Here is a 27,281-nt window from a genome sequence, read left to right as displayed (position 1 = left end):
TAATGAGTTTTTTGGGTTCATTGAGAACATGGTTGTTGTTCAATAATAAAATTATTCCTCAAAAATACAACTTGCCTAATAATTCTGCACTCCCTGTACATAGGAATAGTAGTGGTACAATAGTTATGTTAAGCTATATAGTTTATGTCTTGCATAGTTCCACAACCATATCCATAATCACATACTGTGTGTGCTACCGTTGTATATAATGTATTATCTTACTTATTTTTTCATTGATTGTACTTATTTGTATTTTTTGTTTTTCCTTCTGATATCTGTACCTGAGCTGAGGTAACACAAAAAAATCCCCGTCATGGGATCAATAAAGTCTTATCTTATCTTAATTTTTATTTTTGCTCTTACCTGCCCTGCCCTTTTTCAGTGATTGGCTTTACAGTCACTCTTATCTTTTGAACAGGTTTATTTCATATCTTGCATACAGTGCAAACGGCTGCCAGAGGTTGTTTTTCCAAGACTGCTCACGAAGCATATTCCCATTTCCAGTTTAACAGGTTAAGATGGAATTGGCTATATGAAGAAACGCAGGCAGGAGTGGCAATGCTGCCCTCCCCCCCCCCCCTTTTTTTTTCTCCACTTCTTTTTCCTTGATTAGTTGGGCTTAAAGTCAAAGTGTTGGTTGAAGATTTTACAGAGATTCTTTGAGTTGTATTTTTATAGTTAACTGATAACAGAAACTGGAATTTGAGATCTTGTTGTGTGAGCCGGGACTTTATCTCAAAGGAGAACTTGGCAAAGCTTAATTTAAACCTAAATGCACATGTCTTGTGTATGTACAGAGGAACCTTATTTCCATCTTGCTCCTTGCTTACTTTTCTTGTCCAGTCTAGTCATTTCTTTCCTTTCTTCTGTCATTCTTCTTGTTTTGTTTCTTCTTGATTCCCCTTCTCTCATTGGATCTTCCTTTCTGCTTTTTTTCTTCTTCTCCACTCTTCTGTCCTTACAACCACTATTTGTTTCCTTATCCTTTCTTTCCTTGTCTCCTCTACCCTAATTTTCTCTTCTGCTTTCCTCTCCGGGGAGGATTAGGACAGAGTCCTTTTCATCCTGCTGTAATCCTACACTGGCAACCCAACTCCAACAAGAGTAAACATACACACGCATACTGTACACTCAAACGCACACACAGATATTTCGCATTGAGAAATCTTTATGTTCTGGGAGCTTTGTCCAAACAAGACCATCCACATACAATCCAGTGTGACCACATGGTTCGCTGCTTGGTCATAAAGAGGGGGAACATTAGAGGGGAAAAGTGTTCTGCTTTGGATTTTCCTCTTCTCCAAAAGCTGTCGGAAGAAAGAGGGACATAAAGAATGAATGGGAGGGGAAAAAAGAGACATAACAGGCGGATCTACCTCCCAGCCTGTCTCTGTCATCCCCCCCTCTAGGTGGGGCCTTGCTGGGATTCTGTTTGCTGAGTCCCACTCTCCCCTACCCTCCACCCCCACTGAGAGCTACAATGGCAGATTGGCAACTCTAATACCGCCTCTCGTTTTATCTGCTTGAATTGAAACCCAGTTGGAGAAGGGTTATGGGAATTATTTTGGAGCTATGTGTGTGTGGGCACATATTTTTGGAGGAAAAAATCTAATCATACAGATAGAAGCTCAAGAAGTATCAGTCATGGGATCCAACACTGAAGTAACATAGCTAGATACAGAGCTGTTATTAGCCCCTTTTTTAACAAGTCTGTTTGTTTAAGGATAGGGTGTTTCTGTGTGGGTGTGTGTGTGTGTCGTTTCTAACAGGAAGTTCTTTTGAGTCAAGCAAGATGTGCAGGAAGTATTTGGTTTGACTCAGCTGAAAACTGCACTGGTACTCAGTGCAGAGTGCTGCTAAAACCAGTGCTCCTGCAAATGTATTTTGTAGCATTTTTCTTTAAATGATTTGAGTTTGTATGGCTGTTACTTTGGCTACGTAGCAATAAAAAGGATGGGGAGAATTCCTAAAAGAAACTAAAGTTGCTAATCTCTGCCTTTAACTAGTTTAGCTATCTGCTTTTTTCCACTGTGCAGAAAATAGAGGAACCTGGTCACGTACAAAATGTGGGAGCGTGATAGACAAGCCACACTCCAACTCATTACATAACATGTGTCCATGCTCCCACTGCAGAGAGCAGACAGAGTGAACTTGCAGTGTCAAAATAGGACAGGGTATAAAGGAGGGTATTTAAGGACAACAGAGAAACTGATGTGAACCTCAGCTCTCTAATGCCAGCTATAAAAATGGATTGAGAAATTGTTGTAAATTAAAATACAAAAATGAGGGAATGTCTTTGGAGACACTGAGATATGTCACTATTATTATTATTGTTATTGTTATTATTATTATTATTATTATTGTTGTTATTATTATTATTATTCATGGACATTTTTGCAACACTTAATTGTTCAGCATTTTGCTTGCAAAACTAATTATGTGAATCAGTTACTGATAAGGCCACTGTTGTTTGATAAATTATAATGTCTATAAATACATTTATGTTCAAAAAGCTGGTGTTTCTTAACGGTGTGTCCCTTTGTGGGACATTTAATGAATAAAAATGGGGTCGATGGATGTGAGATTATAAAAAAGAATGATGGAAGCAAAGGCAGGCTCAGTCATAAATGGAAAGTATGCAAGACTGAACTGCAGTGTTGAAAGTTGAGACAGGAGGTTTGTTATCAGTACACATACAACAAAGTTGCCAAAGTCTCAGTGACATAGCACAGCATATCAGTACTTCTTTGCTAATGTTCTCACCTGTCTCATATCTTCTGTGTTGACAGCTGATGGAAAGATGGAAAGCTCAGTCAAGATAAAGAGTAGCTCTGATGATTGGGGGGGGGGGGGGGCTGTGAGTGCAGATGAGCTTTTGTACACATGACCTTATCCTTATCATTCTGACTTCAGTCTCAGTCACTACAGGATTCTCCTCAGCTGTGGTGCAAGGTCATGCTTGTCATTTTCCTGAGCCCACTACTACCCCATTCATAAGCTATATGCAATATAAATCCAGTGTATATCCCTGACCTCGTAGATGCCTCAAGGAAGGACTTCAGTTTACCAGAACGAAGCAGTCTGTGAGAGAGCAGCAGAACTGCTTTGTAAAGTTATACAGTCTTTTTAAGTGTTTACCACATCCATGGCCCCCCATATCCATAAGTCTCTACTGTGTTTTATTTCTTTTAATGTCACACTTGTTTCTTTCCTTTGTCTCATTGTATATCTACGTTTGCCTTTACTTCACGGTGTGCTCTGCTCTTTGTGTTAAGCATTATACACATAGCTGAGAACAGGATTGACTGTTAAAGAGAAGACCATAGACAGTATAAAAGGGGTATCTTGCCACCAGGACATCACCTACTGGTTTGTGAAGTCCCACTTAAATCTGTGATTTCAGCTTTTTGGCCATAGCCATCTTGGAAACCAGATGTAGTGACTTAGGGATGAATGAGATTGTGAAACTGTGCACTCGCTGGCTAATGATTTATGGTTGACAAATCATTAGCTAGCAAGCCTTTCCTGGATTATTCTCCTTTGTGACTCTTAGACGGACCACAGTTGAACAAATGGATTTAATCTTCTGTTCAGTTTGACCTGAGACTAGCAGGTGAGACTCATCAGGAAAGTGTTTAATGAAGTTGCAGATTAAGAAAGCCGAATGTCACTTTCCATACACTTCTAAGCAACCACAAGTCTTTTTTGGAACTACATGAGTTTAAGGCACTTTTACGCTGGCTTCACTTTTCAGACCTGGAAACTATGTCCATTTATGGTTGGTACATTACTTGTAAGTTTCCCAGGATATGTTAATCCATCAAAAATGATGGTGGAGAAAAACAGCAGAGTAAAGAAAACCAACACCCGGTTCATGTACACAAGCTTTTCATGACATTCTGCCCATACCCACAACCCTTCAGCCGCTGACTTTGTGGTTTTTCCACTATTGGTGATTGTTGGATTTAATTGTCTTAAGTGTTTTTTGCTGAATTGTCCATTTTCCTGCACAGCACTCACATTAAAGAACTGCCTTCACACTTTACCAGATGTGCTAGCCTTGCGGTGCCAACGACCCTGGCTGGAAGAAACCAAGTGTGAGAGCGTTGTTTTGAAGAATTCTGAGTGTTTATTCAAAACTTAGTTATCAAAGTGGCTTTTTGGTCCAAATTGTGAAGCCTTGCATCAGGTTTTTCCTGTCTCATTTTGCTTTGAAACTCTTATGAAGGCAAACTCAAAAGACCTTATTATCATAAGAAAATATGACGGGATGGTAAGAATTACCCGTGTTTATTATCAGTGATTTTCTTTGCTCATTGGAATCGTCAAGATAAAATGTGTAATCTTTCTGTTTTTTGTTTTTTTTCCTGAACAGATTCATCAGGCCAGGTGACCTCTTCGCCCTTGGGATCACCAACCTCCCACCGTGGAATGCACCCATCTCTACTCAGCCCAACGTCCATGGGGCCCTCAGGCCCTCTCCACTCTCCCATCAGTACGCTGAGCTCTCCAATGAATGGCCTGGCTTCACCCTTCTCTGTCATCAGCTCACCCATGGGCCCTCACTCCATGAACTCACCTGGCATGGGCTACGGTCCTAGCGTTAGCCCCCAGGTGAGGCCTGTTAAGAGACACTTTTAAAAGTTTACATTTTAAGGATGATTTTATAGAGATTAGTAAGCATACTGACAACAAGTTATCTGCTCACTTTCTGATAAACCAAAAGATATATTTCTTTGATACTCACAGCCATAGCTGTTGCTTGCACTTTCTAATACCTGAAATAGTTTAAACCTGGAACTCTCGTGGTTAGCCCAAAGGTTTCTCACCCCAACCGGTCGCAGCAGATGGCCGCCCCTCCCTGAGCCTGGTTCTGCCGGAGGTTTCTTCCTGTTAAAAGGGAGTTTTTCCTTCCCACTGTTGCCAAAGTGCTTGCTCATAGGGGGTCATATGATTGTTGGGTTTTTTTCTCTGTATCTATGAAGCGCCTTGAGGCAACTTATGCTGTGATTTGGCGCTATATAAATAAAATTGAATTGAATTGAATTGAATAGATGTCCCCAGATGGGGTAATGAAGTTTCTCATGTGATTTGTTGTTAGCTAAAATATATTTATTCCCCGACTAGAAAGGAACCACTACTGTTAATTGCCCCATGGGAATAAATAAAGTCTTTCTGATTCTGATTCTGGAACTGGCTGGATGAATTTGGTCACAGAGAAGATGCTCGACTGAAGACCTCCTACTGATAGCTTTAATTGCTAGCAGAGTTCCATGAATGTCTGTAGTTTCTCATGTTTGTTTGCAAAAGCTTGCCAAATATTGGCCAAGCAGCAGTATTACTAAGAAAGTGCGAAAGAACGAGTTGTGAAGTTGTGCCAGCATGTTTCAAAACTTTTGGTTTGAAGGCAAATGGTCTTCGTTTCTGGTTTATGTCACACTTTTCAAAGTTTCAGTACAGCTTGGAGAGCTTGGACAGTGTTTGTAGACAGATCCATCACTTTCATTCAAATTATAGGCGAAAGCAATATGCAGGTCTTATCTTCCCAGCAACTTTTGATCAACCTTCAGCAACTTGCAAGTGGTCAGGGAGTGCTAAATTATCCCTCACAGTGAGCGGTTGCTAGGTGGTCACTGATCAGTCTGTAAGCCAGGTGCGACTGGGACCTTATTCACTACATCTTACACTGTCAGCAGGATTTTCACATCCAAAATGTCCAAAATGGTCAACAGGTGTGTGGTCTGCAAAATGTCAGTAGAACCACTGCAGGGACAGTGTGGTTTATTTTTGTATCAAAAGGAAAAAGTTTGGAGAACTTAGACTGCTGTCTATATGTTGTGTTTTAATAAAGAACTGACAGTTTTTTGCACTATAGATCTCTCATTATAGACCAAATTCCGATTTTCATTAGTTTTAATTACATTTTCATTTGAGGTTTGAGAGTCATGCACATCATGGGTTGCTTTTTTATTTTAGGCAAAGTACAATATTGCAAATTTACAACATTAATAGAATCAATTCCACCTGTTTCCTCATATAGATTTAAATATGATGTTACTCCAAAATGCATTAAGTTACTTTGTAATTTTATTATTGTGCGTTTTAACAAATGTTTTTTAAAGTTAGCTATTTTTGGAAGAAATGTGATGAAGGAAATTAAATATCCATTACCATATATCCAATATCCATAAAGTGGATTTCATATATTCTATAATTGTAATTCAAATTAAAAACAAAGAAATAAATGAGGAAAAAAGTGAGTTACTAGTAGCTGGTTGTTTTGTTGGGGCCAACAAGAGGCACTTACAAAAGGCAAAATTTTAAGTTAATGACCCTTCTACCTTTTACAACTCTTAATTCTTCTATATAGATATTGTTGACCAAAGGTTTTGCTACTGTCCATTTTTAGCGAGGGGCAAAAGCAGATCTCTGTAAATGTGAGGTGTGCACTGTATTTATTACACAAGATCAAGAAAAAAAGCCTCGTAGCAAGAAGCTGTAGTGTGTTTAGGGCAAAATGAACACCCATTAATGCTACATTTTTCATACTGTAAGAAACCAGAAAGCCTTCATCCTAGGTTTCATGAGGTTTTCTCTGTGCTCCCTTTCAGATCACAGAGAAGTGCAGCTGCCCTAAGCCAACCAGAAAAACCATTTACGTATATCGTGTCTTGCAAATTGCAGTCACATGTTTCAAAAGTGCAAATTACAGTCAAAACTTGCACACTCACACATATATGCACACATATCATTTTCGTAAGCCAGGCCCCAGCAGACAGAGACCCTGCTCTGACCCTGTGGCACAGTTAATCAAGTCCTATTCAACTGGGATTCCACACTAGTTTAGCTCTGTCACTCTTACTTCTATATCTGAGGCATATTTTTTCCCTGCCATATCTTACTCTCGTCTCTTTCTATTCATCCATCCTTTTTCTTTGGCTGTCCACTTTCCCAGTCTTGTTCTATCCTTGTCTCTGTCACAACATCTCCATTTTCTCCCTTTTCTCTGTCTCTGTCATTTTTGTTCCATCAATAAGCTTTGGTTTCTTTGCTATTAAATGCACACACGCACACAATTGAGACATCAAAGCATACAGTGGCCCAGTTTCAGTTTGGTGCCATATCTAAAATTGAAATAGTTTCCCCCCAAAATGTGGTTGCTGCCCTTCTTTATGTTTGTTGATTTTTTTTTTTTTTTTTTTGGATGGGCTCTCCTCGCTATTGTTGAGCTTATCTGTGTCTTCTTAGTGAAAGTGTCCCACATGTAATGGAGTTTAGAGTGGATTAGGAGCACTTTGTGAAAGCAGCCAAAATCTTTCATTGCTAGAAAGCCCCTCGTCCTTCTCCCTACCCTCTCCTTCTTATTCCTGGGCACTTTATGATTCCAACACTTTCATCTGCACTGCCATTTCTGTCCTGGAGGGGTATTCTTTATTTGCAGGTGAAATTTTTAGTTAGCAAAACACTTTGGTGGGTTCAGCTGAACCTGCAATGTTTTTCACTGATTTACATTGTGATGATAGTGAGGCACACGTGTGGGGGTGGAGAGCTGATATTAGACTATGGTGGATTTTTAATTTGTCCAATAGTGGGACAGGAGACTTGAGAAAGCTGAATGACACTGAGGACCACACAACAACCAACTGAGCAGAGAAACAAAAAAGGCTAGTTAGCAGTTAGCTCAATCATAAACCAATCAGATGCCTGAAAATTAAAAGTAAATCATGAAATATACTGAAGCAACTGTCAGTGTACCAGGTTGTGGGGAAAAACTGCTCTGTCTCAATTAATCTTTTACACGTGCTTTAGTGTTTTGATATAACTTTTTAGGTGTACACATTAATCTTAAAAATATGTTTACATTATGGCATTCATGAAAAATATCCTGTGGTGTCAGCATACTGGGGTATTTTTGTACCACCTCACAGCCAATCCCACCATTTTTAGTAGCTGTGTCAAGAACCAGTAACAACTGATTCAGTTAGTGCCAACTGTTTTAATACTGTACTTACAGTAATTATAGCTGGTTTAGTATTTACAGTGCTGTAGTGGCTCATTTGTTGAAACAGTTGATGTGAGGGCAAATGCGTCCAACAAACCGAAGGTTACCGTACTGGTGCGATTTAATTGTTTCTTTATTATTCAAAAAATTATGAAAATACATTTTTTTGTAATGTTAAAATATCTTTAGATAACAAGAAAAAATATCATTTTGGCTGACTTTTTTGATTAGTCTGTCTAAGAGAAGCAGTATACACACAAGTATTATGCTTAACTTAAGGTGTATCTGCATGCTATCATTATATTGCAAAGCTTTAAAAAAAATCTCATTTCATTAATGCTAAAGAATAAAGAAAGGAAAAACAAAACTGTTATTGTTGACACCTGTGTTTTACATATTTCGAATGCCACCCAAACCCAAACTGTACAGGTGGTCTTGTAAACGGTTAACTATGAGTGATTCCATAACCGAGATTGTTGAGGCTTCTTGCTGCTGCTCAGCAAAGGTGGGGAACAGTGGTTTGATTTGAAAGTGCAGTGGCTTAGAGCATAAAGATGGTGGCACTGCCCTGTGGTCGTGAGGCGCGGCACATCTGATAAGACGTGATTTGAGTCAGACGGCATATGCCACTTACACTTAACACTCGGCTGACTTGCTTTTGTCAGGAGCAGTTAACTGGAACGAGGTCACAGCTCAGCCTTTTTCACTACTTAACCGCCCAGACCAGTGTGAGACCCTGCCTAAGCTAACGGCTCACAATGCACAGGCGTGGACACACACCAAACTGCATATACTGTACTTTCTTTCTAATGATCATACATGCATATGTAGTATTATAAAATACAATAATCACAAGAATACCTTATTTGACCATCAGCTGCACTCAGCAGCATCTTCCAGTAGAAAGATTACATTTATAGATGGACATGCACGGTCAGGTGGTAATCGGGCTTACCTACTTTGCCCTAAAAGCTATATATTTTTCAATAAAAAACAGTGTATAAATGAAAAGCAGCAAGGTTTAACTATCCTCTACATCAAAGGTTTAATTGAAAACATGATGAAAGCTTGGGAGAAGATGAACAAAAGTCCTATTCATACAGGAGTCTCACATCCTCAGAAAAAAGCTAACCACATGTAAAGAGAGAGACAGTCCTTTATTATCAGCCAGTTCTTACATCTTGAACAACAGTACTTCCCCTTCAGCTCTGTCCCGAGCATCCAGACACAATGACATACTGCGGTTATGTTCTTTCTCTGTGAAGAGGACCATGCATTGTCAGCAAACATACTATACATAAAAGATATTGTGTGTTATTTGAAGCGCATACTTTGTCTTTTATTTCGTGGTTTTGCCAGGGTTGTCAACTCATATTTTCTGGAGTTCTATGAAGGGAGAGGTTGCAAGACATCTTTTGAGCTATATGCTCTGTGTGTGTTGGCAAACCGTAGTCGTGCTTCTTAGTATCAAACTCATCAGTGGTTATGTCTGTAGGCTTGAACTTACTGAGAAGACAGACCGTCCCCCGATCACAGACACCGCAACTACCCAAACACATGGAAGGGATTATAGTGGTTGGAACACAGTTCACACTTGCAGTGACAATGAGGAGAATTGTCTGGCTGTTGGGAAAAAGGGGTTCTTTATCATAGAACCATGGCTGGCTACCATTTTCCAGACGCAGTCTGTACCCCTCTGGGTTCTGTCCTCCCACTGAAACCTCGCAGCAAATCCTAAACCAACAACAGACCAGTGTCTCACAGTAAGGCTTTCAAAATACACATTAAGCTCGACTGTTTCTGGACTCAACAACACAAATGTGAAAAAGGTGTAAATGTTTTACAAGAAATGGAACACGCGTTTAATAAATTATAAATGAGCGGCGGCCGTGATGTCATGTGCCACTTTTCAGTACATCGTGTTTAGGCGTTTGTGTTGCTAGGAGCCTGAAACACAGCACATTCAAGTGAAAGAGAGAGAGAGGTGGACCTTAGCCCCTTTCTCTGTGGGAGTAATAAAGGTCCCTTCCACTGCTGTGGTCTTTGATGGACTTTGCATGACATCATGGCTCCATGGCTGTAGAAAAGAACTGTGTGTAAGGTCTTAGGGGAGCAATCAAGGCTCTCTAATGCCAATCAAAGCTTAGATGTGTTAAGGAAAACTTTGAAACCAATTTAGCGCTCACTTTTTCCCATAGCACTATAAAGGTAAAGATGCAGTGCAGTTCTGACGGAATTAAAGCAAATGATTAATACATTGTGTTGATGGGGAGAATGCAGATTTTATAGAAAATAGTTCGACAAAGAGTTACGTTAAAGCCCCTCTCCTTTGTTTGCTTTTTATTAGTGATCTTATTTTTGTTATTTTTTCCATAACTTTTTATTTTACAAGGCTTCAATAGCTGATGGATTGTGTGATAAAGCTTGGGCCTGTGTGTGTTCTGCTTGTGTTGTGCCACACAGGAGTTGGGCCATTTAGGAGGTAGGAGCTATAAGGGATTGAAATGCTAACGTTAGGCTTAAGTTTCACGGTGCAGCCTCATAGTGCTCTAGACATTGTCGTTTGAATGCCTTGAGGGCACACTTTTATTTTAAAGCTTGAAATAATCCCTTCAGGGCTTTAATTGCATCTGCTGGTGTGATATTACAGCAACTCAATGCAGCCTGTGGACAGACATGTACGCTGTGGTATGTCTGTGAAGTGTAATGACACTTTCTGTATGACTAATTCTACTTTTGTCACTGCCCAGGCGCCTGTAAAACTTGAAGTCATGCACAGATATTAGTCATTTTATATTTATAAACTCTTTACAGTCCTATAATAAATTATTTTCTTCAGCATTCATAACTAAAAATGAAAGATGTGTTACACAAAGAAGGCAAGGCTGACATTTTCTATGAAAAGAGTGTTGAAACAGATTAGTTTAATCTTGCAAATGTCAGATGTTCAGTATCAAACCTCATTCTGGCAGAATTGGTGTTGATCACCCAACATCTTGTTTAGGATTAGGGAGCTAATCAGTCGGAAACAGTCATCAATAAAGTACTTGTTTACTTGTTGTCGGCCATGGAAAGTAAAAGGGAATCCAGTTGCCTGACACTAATACTATTACCCAAGTAAAAGACTCATCATTTAAAAGCAGTTGGATTTGTCATCACATTATCCGCCAAATGGTGGAAAATGGAAATGTAACTAAATGACTTGCAAAACACTGCTAAATTCATTGGTGGTTTTACACTGAAATGGTCTTTAAATTGCTGCCAGATTATGTGTTATTTGATAAAAGACATATAATTTTGTTCATTTTTATGGTGCACGGTAGGAAACACCTAAAAAGCTACACTGATAACGTAATCACTAGAGCATTAATCTCTGGACTGGTTGGTGCCTGTCTTGAAAGCAAAAATATGTCTTTATCCATCTCGAAGTGAAATGTAAGATAGTGACCCATCTTTACAACAAAGAGGACATGCCAGTGTACAGTTTTTGAAATAGTTTCTCACAAAGAGTGTGATATGGGAATACTGAATGGCAGACAACTCAAGTGCAAGTGCAGCACATTATTCATACATTTTCTGTAGACATGCATCAGTTGCAATTTTCTTGCCAGATTTTGATAATAAATCTGATAATTTGATAATTCAATAATTTTGAAGTCTGGCCTGCTGACTAGATTAGGAAAAAAAATCCAAAATACATTCAAACTTGTGCCCCCATTTCCTGTTTTTTTTTTTATTTGATGTCACAACAGTCATTTTAATATTGCAACAAAGAGAACAGCTCAAATAAATCATTAAAAGACTTTGTAGTCACCTACGTTTATTTTCAGTGCTATCAAAATGAGGAAATAGGAAATGATATATTGTTAGATAATTGGCTGTTGGCATTCGCAGTTTACATAATTCAATTTGTGTTTAATTTTTTGTCTTTTGCACGACATATTTCCATCTAGCACAGATATTGCAGTTGTTGTGACATATTTTCCTATATTTAGTTACATTTCTGGACAAGTGCATGTCAAGCTATGACGGATTAGCACAGAATCTTTATCTAAGATTAATCAGCCCATCGCAGCCTGTCAAAAACATATGATTGTAGTTGCTGGGTGATCATTTAGTGCATCTCTAATTTTCAATAGTCAGACAGTATTACAGCATGTAGCTCATTTTATCAGTTAGAAATACATGTTTATTCAAAGGTTGCAAAAACTGAGGTTTTTTTGTTTTTGTTTTCTTTGTTGTTGTTTTTTTCCCTTGGAATAAGACAATTTTATCATTGGCCATTATAAATGTATATATGCAGAGTATTTGCATTCTAGGTCACACACTAATCAAAAAATAATAATTCAAGTTTTATGCTGCATATATCTTTTGAATTTCATGCAAACTCAATCAAATTGATTATTAATTAAAATAATTATTGAAACTAAATTCTGGTGGCTCTGATTAAAACATCGTTGGGTGGCACCAACAATTTCTCTATGCAGGAAACACCCTGGCTTTTGCTGTATGCTCATCAACACCCACGCAAAGCCAGAACGACACACTTACACATGTACATGGAGACCAAATGATAATGCACGCTTGTGCTTGCATGTAACTCCAGAAATTCATATATCCACATAGACACATAGATCCACTCATGCCGTGAACCCACCCCAGTATGTGCAAAAACTCCAATAGATTCCAAAAACACTTAGACAAAATCCGTGCCCAACAGTGCCATTCTGAGGTGAGACAACAGCTGCAAGTTACTGTGTGTATTCCAGCTTCACTGCTGCAAGGCTCACTGCTTCCACAGCACTGATAGACTTAATATCCTCTTTTTTTCACTGCAACAAAAGTTTCTGTCAAAACACGCACACACACACACATAAGCTGGCAGTGCTTGCGATGATTCATTTTATCTGCTATGGCACAGCATGGTGCGAGTGTTAGAAACCTCCAAGCTGTCTGGAATAATGTCTGCTTCTGCTAAATTCTACTGGGAGAGAGTAGGGAGAGCGTTTTAATAGAGCTTAGTGACAATAATCACGGAGCTATTTTACAAAAAGACATACTTAGGAAGGATTTATATTTTGTAACCAAAGGCTTTATTTAATGGTTGATAAATAATGTATGTATTCACTTAATAAGCTATTAAAATACATAAATTATGGCCACGTTGTGATCCCATGTGTAAGTGAGGGATCCTTTTTTTATTTTTCATTGATTCCTTTCGTTCACTGAGACTTTTGAGGGAGACTTAATTATTCACTGTTATGCTAAAAGCCTCCATAAATACAAGGTTTCCACATGCAATCACCAAGGCTTCAGCTAAGTAAGCAGTTCAAAAAATAGTCACATTATTGTTTCCTGTTATAACGTTTTGTTCTTTTTGAAATAGGCCAATGCAGTGACTATGTAGGGGTGAATATAATGGTAACACGGTGCTTTTTAATTACTGTGTATTTAGAAAGCTTAATGTAAGTACAATGTAAGTACACATTATGTACTGCAGTCTGTAGAAGCATAAAGTATACAGACATTTTTCCATTACATAGGCCAAAAAATGTCTTTTTGACAGTAATTCTGAGAGTGCTGGATGTAATCATGATGGTCATACAGTGTATACTGTAATAGCTAGAATTTGCCTTTCCTTCCTGTTTCCTCATCCTGAGCATGACTCATGTAATTTGCTGTTACATGACAGGACCTATTCGCAGAGGATCCCAGAGTTCATCCACAAATGACTGCATGAGCTGTGCTGTGCATGTGTCCGTTGATTAGTTTTTGTTATGTGAGCTGTTTGCGTTCAAAAAAAGTGTCTTTAAGATCTCTCATAAGTTATCTAACTGTGGCTAAAGCCCACAGGCTACAGAAGAGGGGTCCATCACCACATCCTCCCTGTGTGAAACCTGATACCCCGTCTCTGTTGATGCATGTCAAGATAGCACTCACACACACAACACAGCGATGAGAGGAAAGTTCTCACTCATTCCACCCATGCTTTGCACGAGTCCCAAGATAAGTGTTCTTTTAGAAGGAAGTGATTGTCACAATGTGTCAGAGGTGAAAGGGGACTCGGGGTTATCATTAGGCTAGATCATTACCTGATCCCCTGTCCTCACCTCTCAGTCGACAGCTGGTTAGACTTCATCTCGTGTCAACAGCAGATTTGTATCAGGTCCACTCACACTTCCTTGCTTTTACATTCTAGCTGCAGATAGTTTCAGTTTCATGCCTTAAAGCAGAAATAAATTAAAGTTACAAAAATTAATAATTCTTAAGCAAAGCACAGTAGAGGGAGCGGAACAAGTGTCAGGAGTGTGATCGGAAACAGTGGGTTGTGAAGTAGAACATTCAGTTCGTGGTCATGTTGTGCCGCTCTTTAATGGAAAACCTTATGAAGAAATTCTATAAGGGCGTTTTTGAAAAGACCCAGTGAAGATAACTTTCTCTGTATTAACAAAGGTGCCCTTGAACAGCAAAGTAACTGAAGTTCCACATGAGGATTGTGCATTAAGGAGTGGTGCATGAGGATTTGATGTCTCCTTTTGAAGTATCTTTACGAGCAAACTCTGTGCTCTGACTCTCTGAATCGAGCTAAGCTCATCTTAAGCACAGGCCTCTACTGTCTCTACTCTTCTTTCTCTTTTGTCCTGTGTTCGCTCAGGGGACGCTCCTTTCTTTAGATTTCCACCGCCATGTATTGTCATAGAATATTAATAGTTCACAGGGGCTGTTCAGCTGCCAAGAATATTCTGTTATTTCTGTTAAAATGAATTATGAGTAATGTGAGCTGCACTAATACACTTTTTTTTCCCTTCATCGTTATTTTGTTGAACTATTGTTTTTTTTCTTTATGGTTTCAATAATAAAATATTATAATTTATTGTATTGTCATTTATCTTTTTTTAGTATATTTAGTTTTTGAGATCTCTTCACTGGTTCATGATTGGATTTTTTGTACTTTGTAACTGGAGTATATATTGGTGTAATAAAGGCCATGATGTACTGTTTTTGGCTGCTGTCACATAGTAAAACTTTGGTTTCGCTTAAAAATGAACTGATTGCAGTTTTATTGGCCAATTCCAATTTTTATTTTCAAAATAAAATGAATTATTAAACTACAATTTGTACTGATTTATGTAACAAAGCAAATGTCAGGTGCTTAAATCATTTTTCCAGTGCGTTTATTCCTTTAACATATAACAGGGCAGGTGCTTCATTGTCAAATCTTTTCTATTTCTCACTTGTTTCTAAATTTGTGCTTTCATCCTTTGTTCTTACCACATACTTTAGGTTGCTGGCTTGTGTCTCACTTTGAGCTCTGGATAGCTTTAGTTTTAGCCACTTTTCCTTTGTAGTTTCTTTAAAATGCACAGGGGATGATCGGGTATGTGGTTTGTTGGTTTGAGCGTTTTTGTGGTGGTGTGCCATAGATTACTTTGGGTAACTTCCACACTAACATGATAGTGTGTGGCTATAAGTGTGTGTGTGAGATTTACCTGCACCATTGTGTGCATGTTTTGCACCCACAAAATGGACCAGTTCATAAGTGTCCATACTGGAGGCTAACTGGTCGGAAATCGTCCCATGTTGGTCCCCGGAGAATCGATTGGTGCACCTCTAGTTTGTTTGTTTTTTCTTCACTGTAATGAACCACACATATGTGTTGCTATCATGACACAACATAAAAAAACACTTGTTTGGCACAATGTGTCATAGTGTTTTTGTAATTCCAAACCAAAGTAACACTTATAAATAACTTTTTACGTGCTGTTTTTTATATATTTCCATGCAGCCGCTGATACTTTCTGTCGCTTTTCCATTCATATTTGTAGAACTATTAATTCATCACCTTTAGCCTAATGTTTGAATGTTACAGCAGAATGCTGGAGCCAGCAGGTGGCACAGAACATATAATCATGCATATCAGTTCAGTGCAGAATCTGACACCCTCAAGCAGACACAGACCCCCACTGTACTGGATGTATCACTGGAATGCCCTCCACAACATGTTATGTAACACCTGCAGAGAGAGAAAAAATGTGTAATTTAGTTAGACCATTTCAGGTCTCTTTTGTTTTGTACATTGTTCTGCAGGGAATCGTGTGTTACGTTGAAAAGTCTTGGATTTTAAATGACCCTCGTCTGTTTTAAGCTTTCTTGTCCTTAAAGTGTCTCTTTGGTGTCTAAAGAGAGGCTTGTTAGTGGGGTTTCCCTGAGCTGTACACACAACTGGCATACCTCCCTGCAATGGTTCACATATGTGTGTGTGCTGTAAGGGCGGGTGCATATATTCTATTTCCAGAACTAGTCCTGAGCCACTTTAATCTCCCTGCCTTGTCTCCATCGCCATGGGCAGAAGGAAAAGAAAAGTCCCCCCCTAGCCTGCCCACCCCACTGTTGGGGAGCAGTGTTGCTGAGATTGAGTTGCAGGTTCACTGAAAATAGATTGTAAGAGGGAAGAATCTTTTCTGTCAGGGAGAAAGAGGGTTTGATAGAGACTGTCTCAGTCAGGAAGACAGCTCTGTTAGTGCTACACTCCAGGGGAAAGGACTAGACTCAGGCGTTTAACTGAGGTAAGACCTCATGATGTGGGTTTGTGCATGCATGTGGATAAACTTGCATAGATGTGGGTGTGTTCACGTGCTGCCAAAGCGATGCAGGTATATCCCTGTATCCTTTTTGTCCTGCAAATTTGAGGCTATATCCAAACTAATCTTTTCTATTTATTTTTTTCTTTCTCACAGTTACCACTAGCATCAACACTAGGTCTTTGTTTTAGGACCCCTTAAACCATGGTGTTCCACAGACTGTGTGACAGGCCCCCTGGTGGGGCATTGAACCTCAGTGGGGAGTTGGGTTTTTGGCTTGCTTGGATAACCAGGGGAACGATATGAAAAGAAGTTCATCTGAATGAATATCATCTAATGATGGAAAACAAACGGGATGTTTTTCTTTTAAATCCAGTTTTGAAGATATTTATTTTAGTAAGATTCTGCAAGGATTGGTGGGACTGGTGTTGCAAACTTTTTTGGGGGGGTATTTGAAAGTTTGATAAGCTCTGCTATAAGTAGATACACAATGAACACGGACATTTTTTTTAGCTTGAAAACCAGATGCAAAAATGATACCAACTTTTTCTGGCTGATTGCATCTTGTAAGCCACTGCATATCCTTAATTGATTCGTCACGCTCCTATCACGTGGCCTTATACTGGAAGAAAACAATGACATCAGCTTTGACTCCCAGGAGTTGATTCAGATATTGAATTGCATGCATTGCTGACCTTTAGTGTCCCTTGAAATTCTGCATTGTATTGTGTTTTTCTACAATGTTTCCTTTTTAACCTTTATTTGATGTCTAAAGTACTATAAGAAACTGTGCAGGATGGTAACCTTTTTTTTCCAACTGAGGCTGTCTGTGTGTGCCTCTGTATGCGTGTGTTTGTTTGTGTGCATGGCTCAGGCCAGTGGTGAGTGCCAGGGTGTAAACTAAACATTTCCTTATGGTGAAAGGAGGTTTAGCCTTTTTAACTCACTCATCCCTCCCTCCCAAGTTAATCCATCATTCACACAGCCAAACATTCTAACTTATGTAAGCTATAATTTTGAAATTCAACTCAGTTTCCCAAGTTCCCATGACACCCCATATGTCATGCTGAATTCTCTGGAAATATGTGTAAAATGATGCAGGAGACATCTAGTATTTCCTATTTGATGTGATGGCAAATCACCATGGGCTTGAATATTTCTCTCAATGGAAGCATGGTGTATTGTAGCTTCCAGCAATATGTATGTATTTGGCACAGCTAACCTTTTTTTTCAGCATTAAAGAGGGATCAGATTTTAGGGTGTGTAATCTGTTGAAGGTGACATGCCACAGTGGCTTGTATACAGTTTGTGTGCAGTGCAGGTAGTATCTTGGCCGTGTGTACTTGCAATTTGAGTATGTAGTTATTTACATATTTACATATAAGCTGCATATAAAAGTCTTTTTGTATGCATGTCTTATCTGCCTTATCTTTATGATACATGATCTGTAAAAATACATAGAGAAATAAAAATAAATTAAACTGATATATTGTCCATGGTTCTAGAGGAGCTTTGTTCCTTGACTTTCTTTTCTTATGAAACATGCTGATGAGTTCAAATATGGGAACTCTGGACTGGAGGGTTGTTGGAGCTTGACCCTTCACTAAAATTCAGTATATCTCAGCTACAGCTCCTTTGATTTTCAGCCCGTCTGTTTCTTTTAAGTTTTCAGTATGATTTTGCTTTTAACAATATGTGGATCAAAAATCCATTTGGTGCTCACCGGGACACACGTGTGTATCCAATAAATGTGATTTTGCAAAAAATCACTTAAAACATTTCTTCTCTTTTTTTTTTTCCTAAAAGTTTTTAAGTCTACCACCTTTACTCGTGTACTCTGAATAAAAACAGAATAATACCCATTTTAATTTCAAGGCATTTTTAGCTAATATTCTAATTAGTTTCATGTATAATCTAAGTGATATTTCTATGAATTGTAGCAATGTAAACCTGAGATTCTGTAATTCCCAGTTATAAAGATATTACACAGCTACAGCTGTAGTTGTGTAACCACTTACCAACATGCATATTAACTCAGTGGCTGTTTGGTTTATGTCCTGTGCGTCTAATAAAGGGCATTGTTTGCCCTGATGTATACTTTTCTATGTTCTTCCATTATGCTCTTAATGTACTTTTGTCAGATGAGTGTAAACACAGCTTAGGGTGTGTTTTAGAGTGACAATAATGTTAGCCCTGTCATCATAAGATGTAAATGGCTTTTCTGTCATTCCTAATCCCAGCAGATATAGACAGGGTTTCTCTGCAACAGTATGAACTTAATTTTAACTCAGAAAGTGTTTGTGCTATAAGACATTTCTCATGTGTGGTAACTTAATAAAAACACATCTGGCTCTGCTCTGCCAATAGTGTTCTGTCTCTCATCCCTCTGTTATGAATGTGCCTGTGGAGAATCTACTTGTCTGACTATATGCAGTTTTCCTTCCCCCTTTCTTACCATCATGTAAAATTACTGTGGTTTTAGCACAGTCGATCAGACTAGTGCTTTTACTTTTTTTCATGAAGTCATTTTTTCCCCACTAATAGTTGGCTTGTTTCTGTTCCATCCAGTATATTTAGTGAATAATTTATACATTTCCCCTTAACGTTTATCTCCTCTGGAAACAGCGTGTAGCTTGTTATAATAATTAGCCTCCCCCTTGCTTTTCACTTTCAGCAGAAAGCAAAGAGGGGTCATTTTTGGATGAATTGTATCAAAGCTCCTTCAGAGAGAGAGACACAGGCAACTATTGAAGTTAGACTTAGGGCTGCAGTTGCGCTGCTGCTAAAACAAATGCTGTCTCTTTATTCTGCTGTACTGTTCAATTTTGCAGTAGAGTTATGCTACCGCTGAACATTTTGGAGCCAGCAGGGCTTGTTGAGAGCATGAATAAAAGAGTTCCTGGGGTTGAGTGGTGCAGGATCCTGCTGCGCCAGATTTAGATCTGAAAATGAGGGGAACAGGAGGGAGGAGAGTGAAAGGGAGAAATGACAGAGGAAAAAAGAGGTGTTGCTAGGGCTGCTGACCATCTATATTACGCATCAGTAGTCTTAATATGGCTTTTGTTTTGTACATTTCAGATTGTTCAGTACTCCCTGAGTGACATGACTCCAGTTTCATGTAATGTCCTTATTGTGTATAATCTTCTTGTTGAATTTGACCTTAAGCTTATGTGATTTATTTGACGGTGCTTGTGCGATTTTGATGTTTTGAGTTTAGCGGGCTGCATTGTGACTTGTCGGCGTGTGTGTTTCTGTGTGTTGATGTTCCAGCTGAACTCTCCAATGAACTCTGTCAGCAGTACGGAGGACATAAAGCCTCCACTGGGCCTCAACGGCGTGATGAAGGTGCCTGCCCAGCCCTCGAGCACAGCTCTGTCACTCACCAAACACATCTGCGCCATCTGCGGTGACCGCTCCTCAGGTGAGTGACATCAGACTGTGATGACTGTCTGCAAAGGAAGCATGAAAATAATTCAATGTCAGAATTGACCTTGTCAGAAATCTTTTTGAGAACTGGTAATGGCTAAGGTTATTTTCACTGGAGATTACTGTTTTTAAAGGTAGGTGTGCGAAGGGGGAAAATCAAAACACAGGAACTGGAAACTTTCACAGAGCACATCTGTGCAGTGAACAGCAACACCAAGTTCACTTGGGAGGATGTCAGTGGAAATGGATGGGGCTTTTTGGACTACACATTTTAGAGAGAAGCTTCAAATTGGAGTATATGGGTTTATAAGAGCCCTACACCTCTGGGATAAGAAGGGGTTTACAAGAGTAGAGGGGAACAAGAACCAGAAACACACAAGAGAAGACCCTGAAATAGGTAGTTACTCAAAATGGGCCTTCTGATGTCTGCCCCCAACTGGGTGCAGTAACATCCAACTGGATGCAGTGATCGGAATGCCATTGTTCATCAACGGATTGATGAACAATGAATGTTGCATCTCCTGCATCTAAAAATTTTAACAGCTGCTTCAACAGTGTGCAGCAGACACAATGGAGTCACCTCTACACTACAGTATTTAAAATTCTGGGAAATTCCCACTAATCATTTAGAACTCCAGATGAGCGGTGAAACGTCTCCATGTAAGTCCATTTAGCACTGCTTAGCACTTAGGTGACTATTTGAACATGTTCACAAATCACTTCCCAATCAGAAATTTCTAAGAATTTTATGCAGTTTTCTAAAAGATTGTAGGGAGACTTGACATGGGATAGATTATTAAAAAAAAATCTAAACAGCTTAGACTGGATAACATTGCACTGTTTCCAATTAAAATAAAGCAGGACTACACAGCATCTTGCCCAAGCCTGGGCTCTAACCACATGGAGAAACCTCCGGAGAAGATCCACACATGAACTTCGGTCAGAAAATGGCCCCACAGTATGCTCTGGCAGAACTACATACTGCAGCTTGTTGGAGTGGGAGAGCTTCCTGGAAAGACAACAGTCATCAGAATTCTTTAAAAATCTGGGCTAAATGACAGGGAAGCCAGAAAAAAGCCACTCCTGGAAAAAAAGCATGTGAGGGCAGCAACAGAAACGCACATGAAAGGAACCTAAATCATGTGGCAAAAGATCATCTTGATTGGATGAAACCTAACCTTGAATCGCTTTTTTACTGAAACAAGAAAGCGCTATGTCTGAAGGCGACCATGCGCAACTCATCATTCATCCCTACTGTGAAGCAGTCAGTACAATGAATAGTGGGACAAGTAGAGGCAGATTTTGGAGTTTCTTAATTTTCATTTCAACACAGTTAGAGTTCAGACACTGGCAAATTATATTCAGATAGAGATACAAGATATATTCTACAGTGTGTTCAGGAGAAACAATGTGGTTTTTGTCTTTATCGTGGAACCTCTTCGGGATATTCGAGTGTGCATGGGAGTTTGCCCAACCAGAGCCTGTTTAGTGGATTTTCAGGAGGAAGCACTGGGAAAGACCTGAAACTAGACAAATTACATTTCTCAGCTATCTTGGAAATGCCTTGGAGTCTCCCTAGAAGGGCAGAGACAGGGACCAGGAAGAAGGAGGCCTGGATGTCTCTCCTTAGACTCCTGGCCCCTTGACCCAAACATGGATAAGCAGTAATGGACGGATGGATGGACAGATGGGTGGGTGGATGGTCATTTAAGGCTATTTTTTGATTAGTCTCTGAAAGATGGTAATGATAATAATAAAGCAAAGTCAATATAACGTGTTACAAGAAAAGGCATAAAATTCCATTTAAGTCTGGCACCCTTAATATTTCTGTAATCTTTTTTTGTCCCAAATCAAACTTTCTCACGTAGCACTTTAGGTTGCACAATAAATAAAGATTGTAAATAACCTTTTTGGCTTCTCAAAGAACAATAGCTTGCTCCAGAGTTTTCTTAAACATTGGCTATCATTTGGCCAACTTCTAGCTTAACCACCTGAACCACAAGAACATTAACCCTGGGTGAACAGATAACCACGGGTTATCCCAGGAAATGACTCTCACAGCACTCATCTTTGTAGAGTTGTCTTAAATCTCTTTTTTTTCCCACACTGCCAACAAATAACCATGTGTTTCATTTTTTTTCTGGGGATAACCATGAAAAGTTTGTAGCCTCTGGATAAAGGTGGATATCTAATTCATTGGACAGTTTTACTGTCATCCTGCGTCATTGGTGCTGTGTGCACCCAAGGGGGAAAATCAAAACAATGTTTAATAGCAAGTCATGCTTCATTTAGCTGTGCTCGGGGGCTTTATTTATCTTCTCTGGTGGTCTGACCCAGCAGAGAGCTAACAAAGAAACAGTTTGATCAACACTGGAGAAACCAAATGGACTCCATCCGTCATAAATAACAAAAAAGAGCTGTTAGAAACAGGGTCAGACAACACCATATCAGAATGCCCCCCCCCCCACAAATTCCCTTTAGTGAGCCTCTCTTTTCCTTCATTACCAAAGGGTTAGTAGAAGGGTCTGTGATCATAATTTTTGTTTTGTTCTTTCAAAGTGTTTCCTGGGTATTTCTTTGTGTTATTGTAACCACAGAATGGTAAATAACATGTTCATGAAATCACAGTAAATTCCGCGAATGTGTTGTAGTTGGTAAGGTCATAGGTGTGTACTAATGAAGAAGCAGCAAAACAGCCAACTCAGCAAATTCCATGTGCACTGTGTCACCTTATGTTTCCAAAAAAAGGATCAAAAACTAACATTAAGCAAACAATCTCTTTTCCCTTTTCCTCAGGTAAACACTATGGAGTCTACAGCTGCGAGGGCTGCAAAGGTTTCTTCAAAAGGACTGTCCGCAAAGACCTGACCTACACCTGTCGTGACAACAAAGACTGTGTCATTGATAAACGCCAGAGGAACCGCTGTCAGTACTGTCGCTACCAGAAGTGTTTAGCCATGGGCATGAAGAGAGAAGGTACAGCACATACCGTTGAGGATAATGTCTCACTTTCCTATTTCCTTATCTTTATTAATCTTCCTTTTAAAAGGCTCAATTTTGGGGAAGTGAGTAGCCGAGGAGTACATTCAGAAGTCCATATGATTTGATGTATTTTTGGCATTTCTGTGAGTAGAAATATACTGAATTTTGAGATTCCAGAATTTTGGGGTATTCTGAATTTGGTTTGCACTCAAACTGCTGGTGCGTTTGACACTGGTGCAGAAACAGTATCGGAGTCATTACTTGAAATGAAAGTGCAGTACATAACTGTTGCATTATTCAATATATCAGTTTCACATTACTCATCAGTAATGTGTTAACAATATAACTTAAGCTACACCAAAACAAATCCCTATTCTAATAAGGACACACATACGATCTTTCTTTCAGTATTTATGTATGAACACAAAGCTGAAAAAACAAAGCAAAGTTGAAAAACAGCCCAAAGACACTTCAAAGCAATTGCCACAGCGATTCTACTTTAATTCTATAATGCACAGGCTGAAAAGGAAGCTGCAGCGCTGCAAGCGTGACTGCCCATCACTGCCTTTGTTACCTGTTGAAGTCTAGGGCCTGACTGCTGGGCTGGGGCCAGCACACATATCTGGGCTTTAGCTTTGCGTTAGCATGCTGGCTGTGCAGATTTTTGCAAAGAGCCGAAGTTATGTTAGTAGTACAAAGCTGTTGTTTGTTTCCTGGATGCAGTAATGTCCATCTTCCACTTCACCATTTTTCTGCTTCTAGCACGCAAACTGAAATGATCTGATTGTAGCACAAGTTCACAGGAAAAAAAGAAAGTTTGTTTGATGTTTTATGTTTCCGCCTTTCTATCTGCCTCCCATGTAGATAGCTGAAGAACTTTTAGTAACAACGTCATTTTAACTTTAATCTAATGATAGAATTTAGTACAAGAGCACGTTACATTACTATGTTACTGAAGAATGTAATTTCATTATATACATTACTTTGGAATGCATTACACCCAACACTGCACACAAATACTCATTTAAGCTACGACTTCATTAACGACAGAGCTTTCAAAATACCCTAGAAGTTGACATAAAATACTTTGACATGTCAAATGTAATCCTTCCTTTTCTTTGCAAAGTTTCCACTTCTTATAGGCCAAAGAAAACAAAAAACAGAATACTTTGATAAACTTGGCAAGTGATGCAGAGCTGCAAAGACCAACTGTATCTCACCCAGCAAGCGATGTCAAGGGTAACTGACGTCATATGTTAGAGACGCATCAAATTTTTAGAAAACCCGGCATCTCAAATGAGAGAATTTTCTGCTTGCAGCATTAGTTTTTTAGAATGCATTCATCTGTTCAGCGCCATGAATCAAACATGGCTGTGCGTGGAAACCAAATGAGGGTTTGTGAGAGCAGGCAATCCACACGGAGACTTCAGCAATGTAGACTGAAGAAAAACATTCTCGGTTAAACTATGAAACTATGCGAGTTTATGTTTCCTGTATTTCCTGGAATCCTTTTTTGTCTTTTTCTCCTTCTAATGATTTTTGGAAATTTACATGTGGTGTGGGGAACAGCTTACCTAGTTATTGTAAGCCACCTCATTTTTCACACAGTGCAAAAGATGGATGCTGTACTTATGTTGCAAGATATGTGAAGTTTAATACTCCAACTGAGTACTCCAACTGGATGATGTCTTGTAATTGCACAGCACGATGAAAAATTTGCACCACATTCCTAAAGTTATAAGCTGCTGATGGTGTGCACATAATGCTGTCCTTTTGGAAGACATTCAAAGATTCGATCAGCCACATGGGACGAAATATAGGGCCTATTATTCGAACCCAGTTTAAGATCATTATTCAATTTCTACCATTATTCAGTCATTTTTCAGTGTTAATGTTATTTTAAAAGGAAACCATTACCTACACATAAATAGATATTTATTTTACTGGGACTGCAGACTTTGACCAGAGACTTTGAGCTTTCATTCAAAAGGTTTAACAAAAGTTTTCTTTTACCTGTTTAGGAATTACACTTATTTTTTTCCATAGTCTCCCATTTTCAGAGGCTATTAACATGGACTGGGTCTGTGCAAATGCAAATCCCATCTTTCTTGAAAACAGAATCTTCAGCTCCATCTCCTTTTTTCTTCTAAATCAGACGTTGGTCTTTAAGACTAAAAGATTTAAACGTCTGCAGTCAATCTTTGTCGGGGTTACGGCATAACCGACGTAAGTAGCTAACGCCGTTGCCATCATTCATGCTTCATTTCCGTGGTGTTAATTGCCTTGTGGTCGAGCCCCAGTGCTTTATATGTGGTGCCAGCCACCATAGAAACAAATAAACTCACAAGACTTTTTTTCCCACCCTCTTGGGTGCCAATTCTTTGTTGTTGTTGATTTTTTTGAAGCAAACATGATTTTCCACTTCTTTGTACTTCCAATAATTTTGGCAATTTCCCTCCAGGGATTTGCTGACATCTGTGAGTTCTTATATAAGGCAGTGATTATTAATCTCTCTGATCCTTTCAATAATGACAGTAAAAACACTGACAGAAGTGCATAGAAGGACTCCATAGTACTGAACAGGTGAATCACAGTCACATGGTAGTTGTTGCTGTTATAGCACACAATGAAATGAAGACTATCAAGTTCTGAATTGGAGCAAGAAACCGATGTGCTGCACATAGAGTTTCTAGCTATTTCTCATTTTTAACCCTCATCCCTTGTCGGGCTTTTAATCTTCACATCACACAAACATAATTACAACACTTAATTATTCAATTTCACGTGACTATCTGGTGTCGTTGTGTTTGGATAATAATTACCTTTTACTTCCAAGTATTAAATAGAAAACCACCTCAAACAAATACATAATACAACTTAGAGAAACACTGACTCTTCAGTTCTCATTGAGATTCTGGGATTCGGTTGCACTTCAAACCAATGGATTTTTTGGCTGCAGGTTTTAACCTGACTTATCTTGACTTTGGGGTGAACCTGGGTACTCTGGGTTCGGCTTTATTGCCCGTAATCGTCCTTGTTCAAAGGAGAATCATTTTGATGATCCGTTTGTGTGCTACACTTTATTCCCTCTGTTTTACCAGTTCTCAACTTTGCCTTTTTTTGCATTTCTTTTTCAGAAATGGATTAATGGCACATCTTGAAACATGTGTCTGCTGCATACTGCCAAACCTCACCCATGCACTTGTTTTTATATCAAGTTCTCATGTCATCTTCAGCTTCTTTTTTTTAAATATGGCTATATTGGCTCAAAGCAGTTCAAGAAACCCAGCAACACAACGTGAACACTGAAATGACAGATAGCTTTTGTAATTCATTATGGAGCAGCACAGTAAAGCGTCTCCAGGGAAAGCTTACAGTGGGGTTGAAAATGTTTCTGTTGTCTGAGGGGAGGAAAAACATTCTGTGAGGTGGGAATTTTAACACTCCATCTAGGTGTAAAAAATATTAGCCCTTTCAGCAGTGCTGTTAAGCACTCTTTTGCACGTTGAACAAGCCAGTTACTGCCTTTCTTCATCAAGGCAACCATGTTTACTGAAAAGAGTGCATAGATTACACTACTTGATGCTTGGAGATGGCTAAGAGATCTAAGGATGCAAAAACAGCAGCATGTGTTAACCAGGTGTCTGTGGGTGGTTACTGAAGAAAACACAGTTAATGAGGAGAATAGGTTTCTTCTTTTCATTGGTATGTTTTGGAGGATATTCTAAGGCCATTTTTTCCTGACCTTTACTTGGCCTCCCATCTCCTCTCTCTTGTTTTTATTTATGTCATTGTTGGGCTCTTTATTCCTTTCAAGGATATTATCATTTACTGCCTTCTGCCTCACTTGCAATGCTGCCTAAGCCTCCCCATGCAGCCCGGGGGCTGTGGTTGGAGAACATGGCAACAGTAGCCCAAAAGGCTGAGCGAATCCACAGAAAAACAGGATTAAATGAATTTATGCTCTCCCAGTCAGGAGAGTAGAGGAGGAGGAGGGGAGAATAAAGCTAACATGATTTCAGCCCTCCTCACCTCTCCCTGACTCCAACACAAGTATTCTACCCTTGAGCTGACCTCCACTGCCAGACAGCAGTTCCTCTAAAGTGGGGCCCCTTTCCCTCTCCTCCTCTAACAACCCCTGCTTTCCTTTCCCCCCCACAACAAGACCACGGCCTCTCTGATTCGGGACTTGGAATAGAAACCAGAGTAAGGGAAACTCAAGAAGACAGATCTTCAGTCAGATCTGAAACCCCATTGTGTGCGATAGTGTGTGTGTGTGTGTGTGTGTG

The 27,281-nt window shown here is 39.3% G+C and overlaps 1 protein-coding gene across 4 annotated transcripts in view; it reads left to right on the top strand.

The window, feature by feature from the left end:
* The window catches only part of LOC102210873 (retinoic acid receptor RXR-alpha-A), a 78,901-nt gene that overhangs the window by 35,400 nt on the left and 16,220 nt on the right, over positions 1 to 27,281 (top strand). For 2 of the 4 annotated variants that reach the window (XM_005725636.1, XM_013908900.1), the window contains exons 2-4: positions 4,376 to 4,614; positions 19,855 to 20,005; positions 22,807 to 22,986. In XM_005725636.1, the coding sequence (XP_005725693.1) occupies positions 4,376 to 4,614; positions 19,855 to 20,005; positions 22,807 to 22,986 (570 nt within the window). Of the gene's footprint in view, positions 1 to 4,375; positions 4,615 to 19,845; positions 20,006 to 22,806; positions 22,987 to 27,281 lie in introns of all 4 variants that reach the window. The other 2 variants (XM_013908901.1, XM_013908899.1) reach the window with 1 other exon arrangement.

This window comes from Pundamilia nyererei, unplaced genomic scaffold (genome assembly GCF_000239375.1).
Source record: "Pundamilia nyererei isolate P.nyererei 1_Seehausen unplaced genomic scaffold, PunNye1.0 scaffold00016, whole genome shotgun sequence".
Taxonomy (NCBI): Eukaryota; Metazoa; Chordata; class Actinopteri; order Cichliformes; family Cichlidae; genus Pundamilia; species Pundamilia nyererei.
Note: the sequence above shows the minus strand (reverse complement) of the source record. Positions and strands in the feature narration are given on the sequence as shown.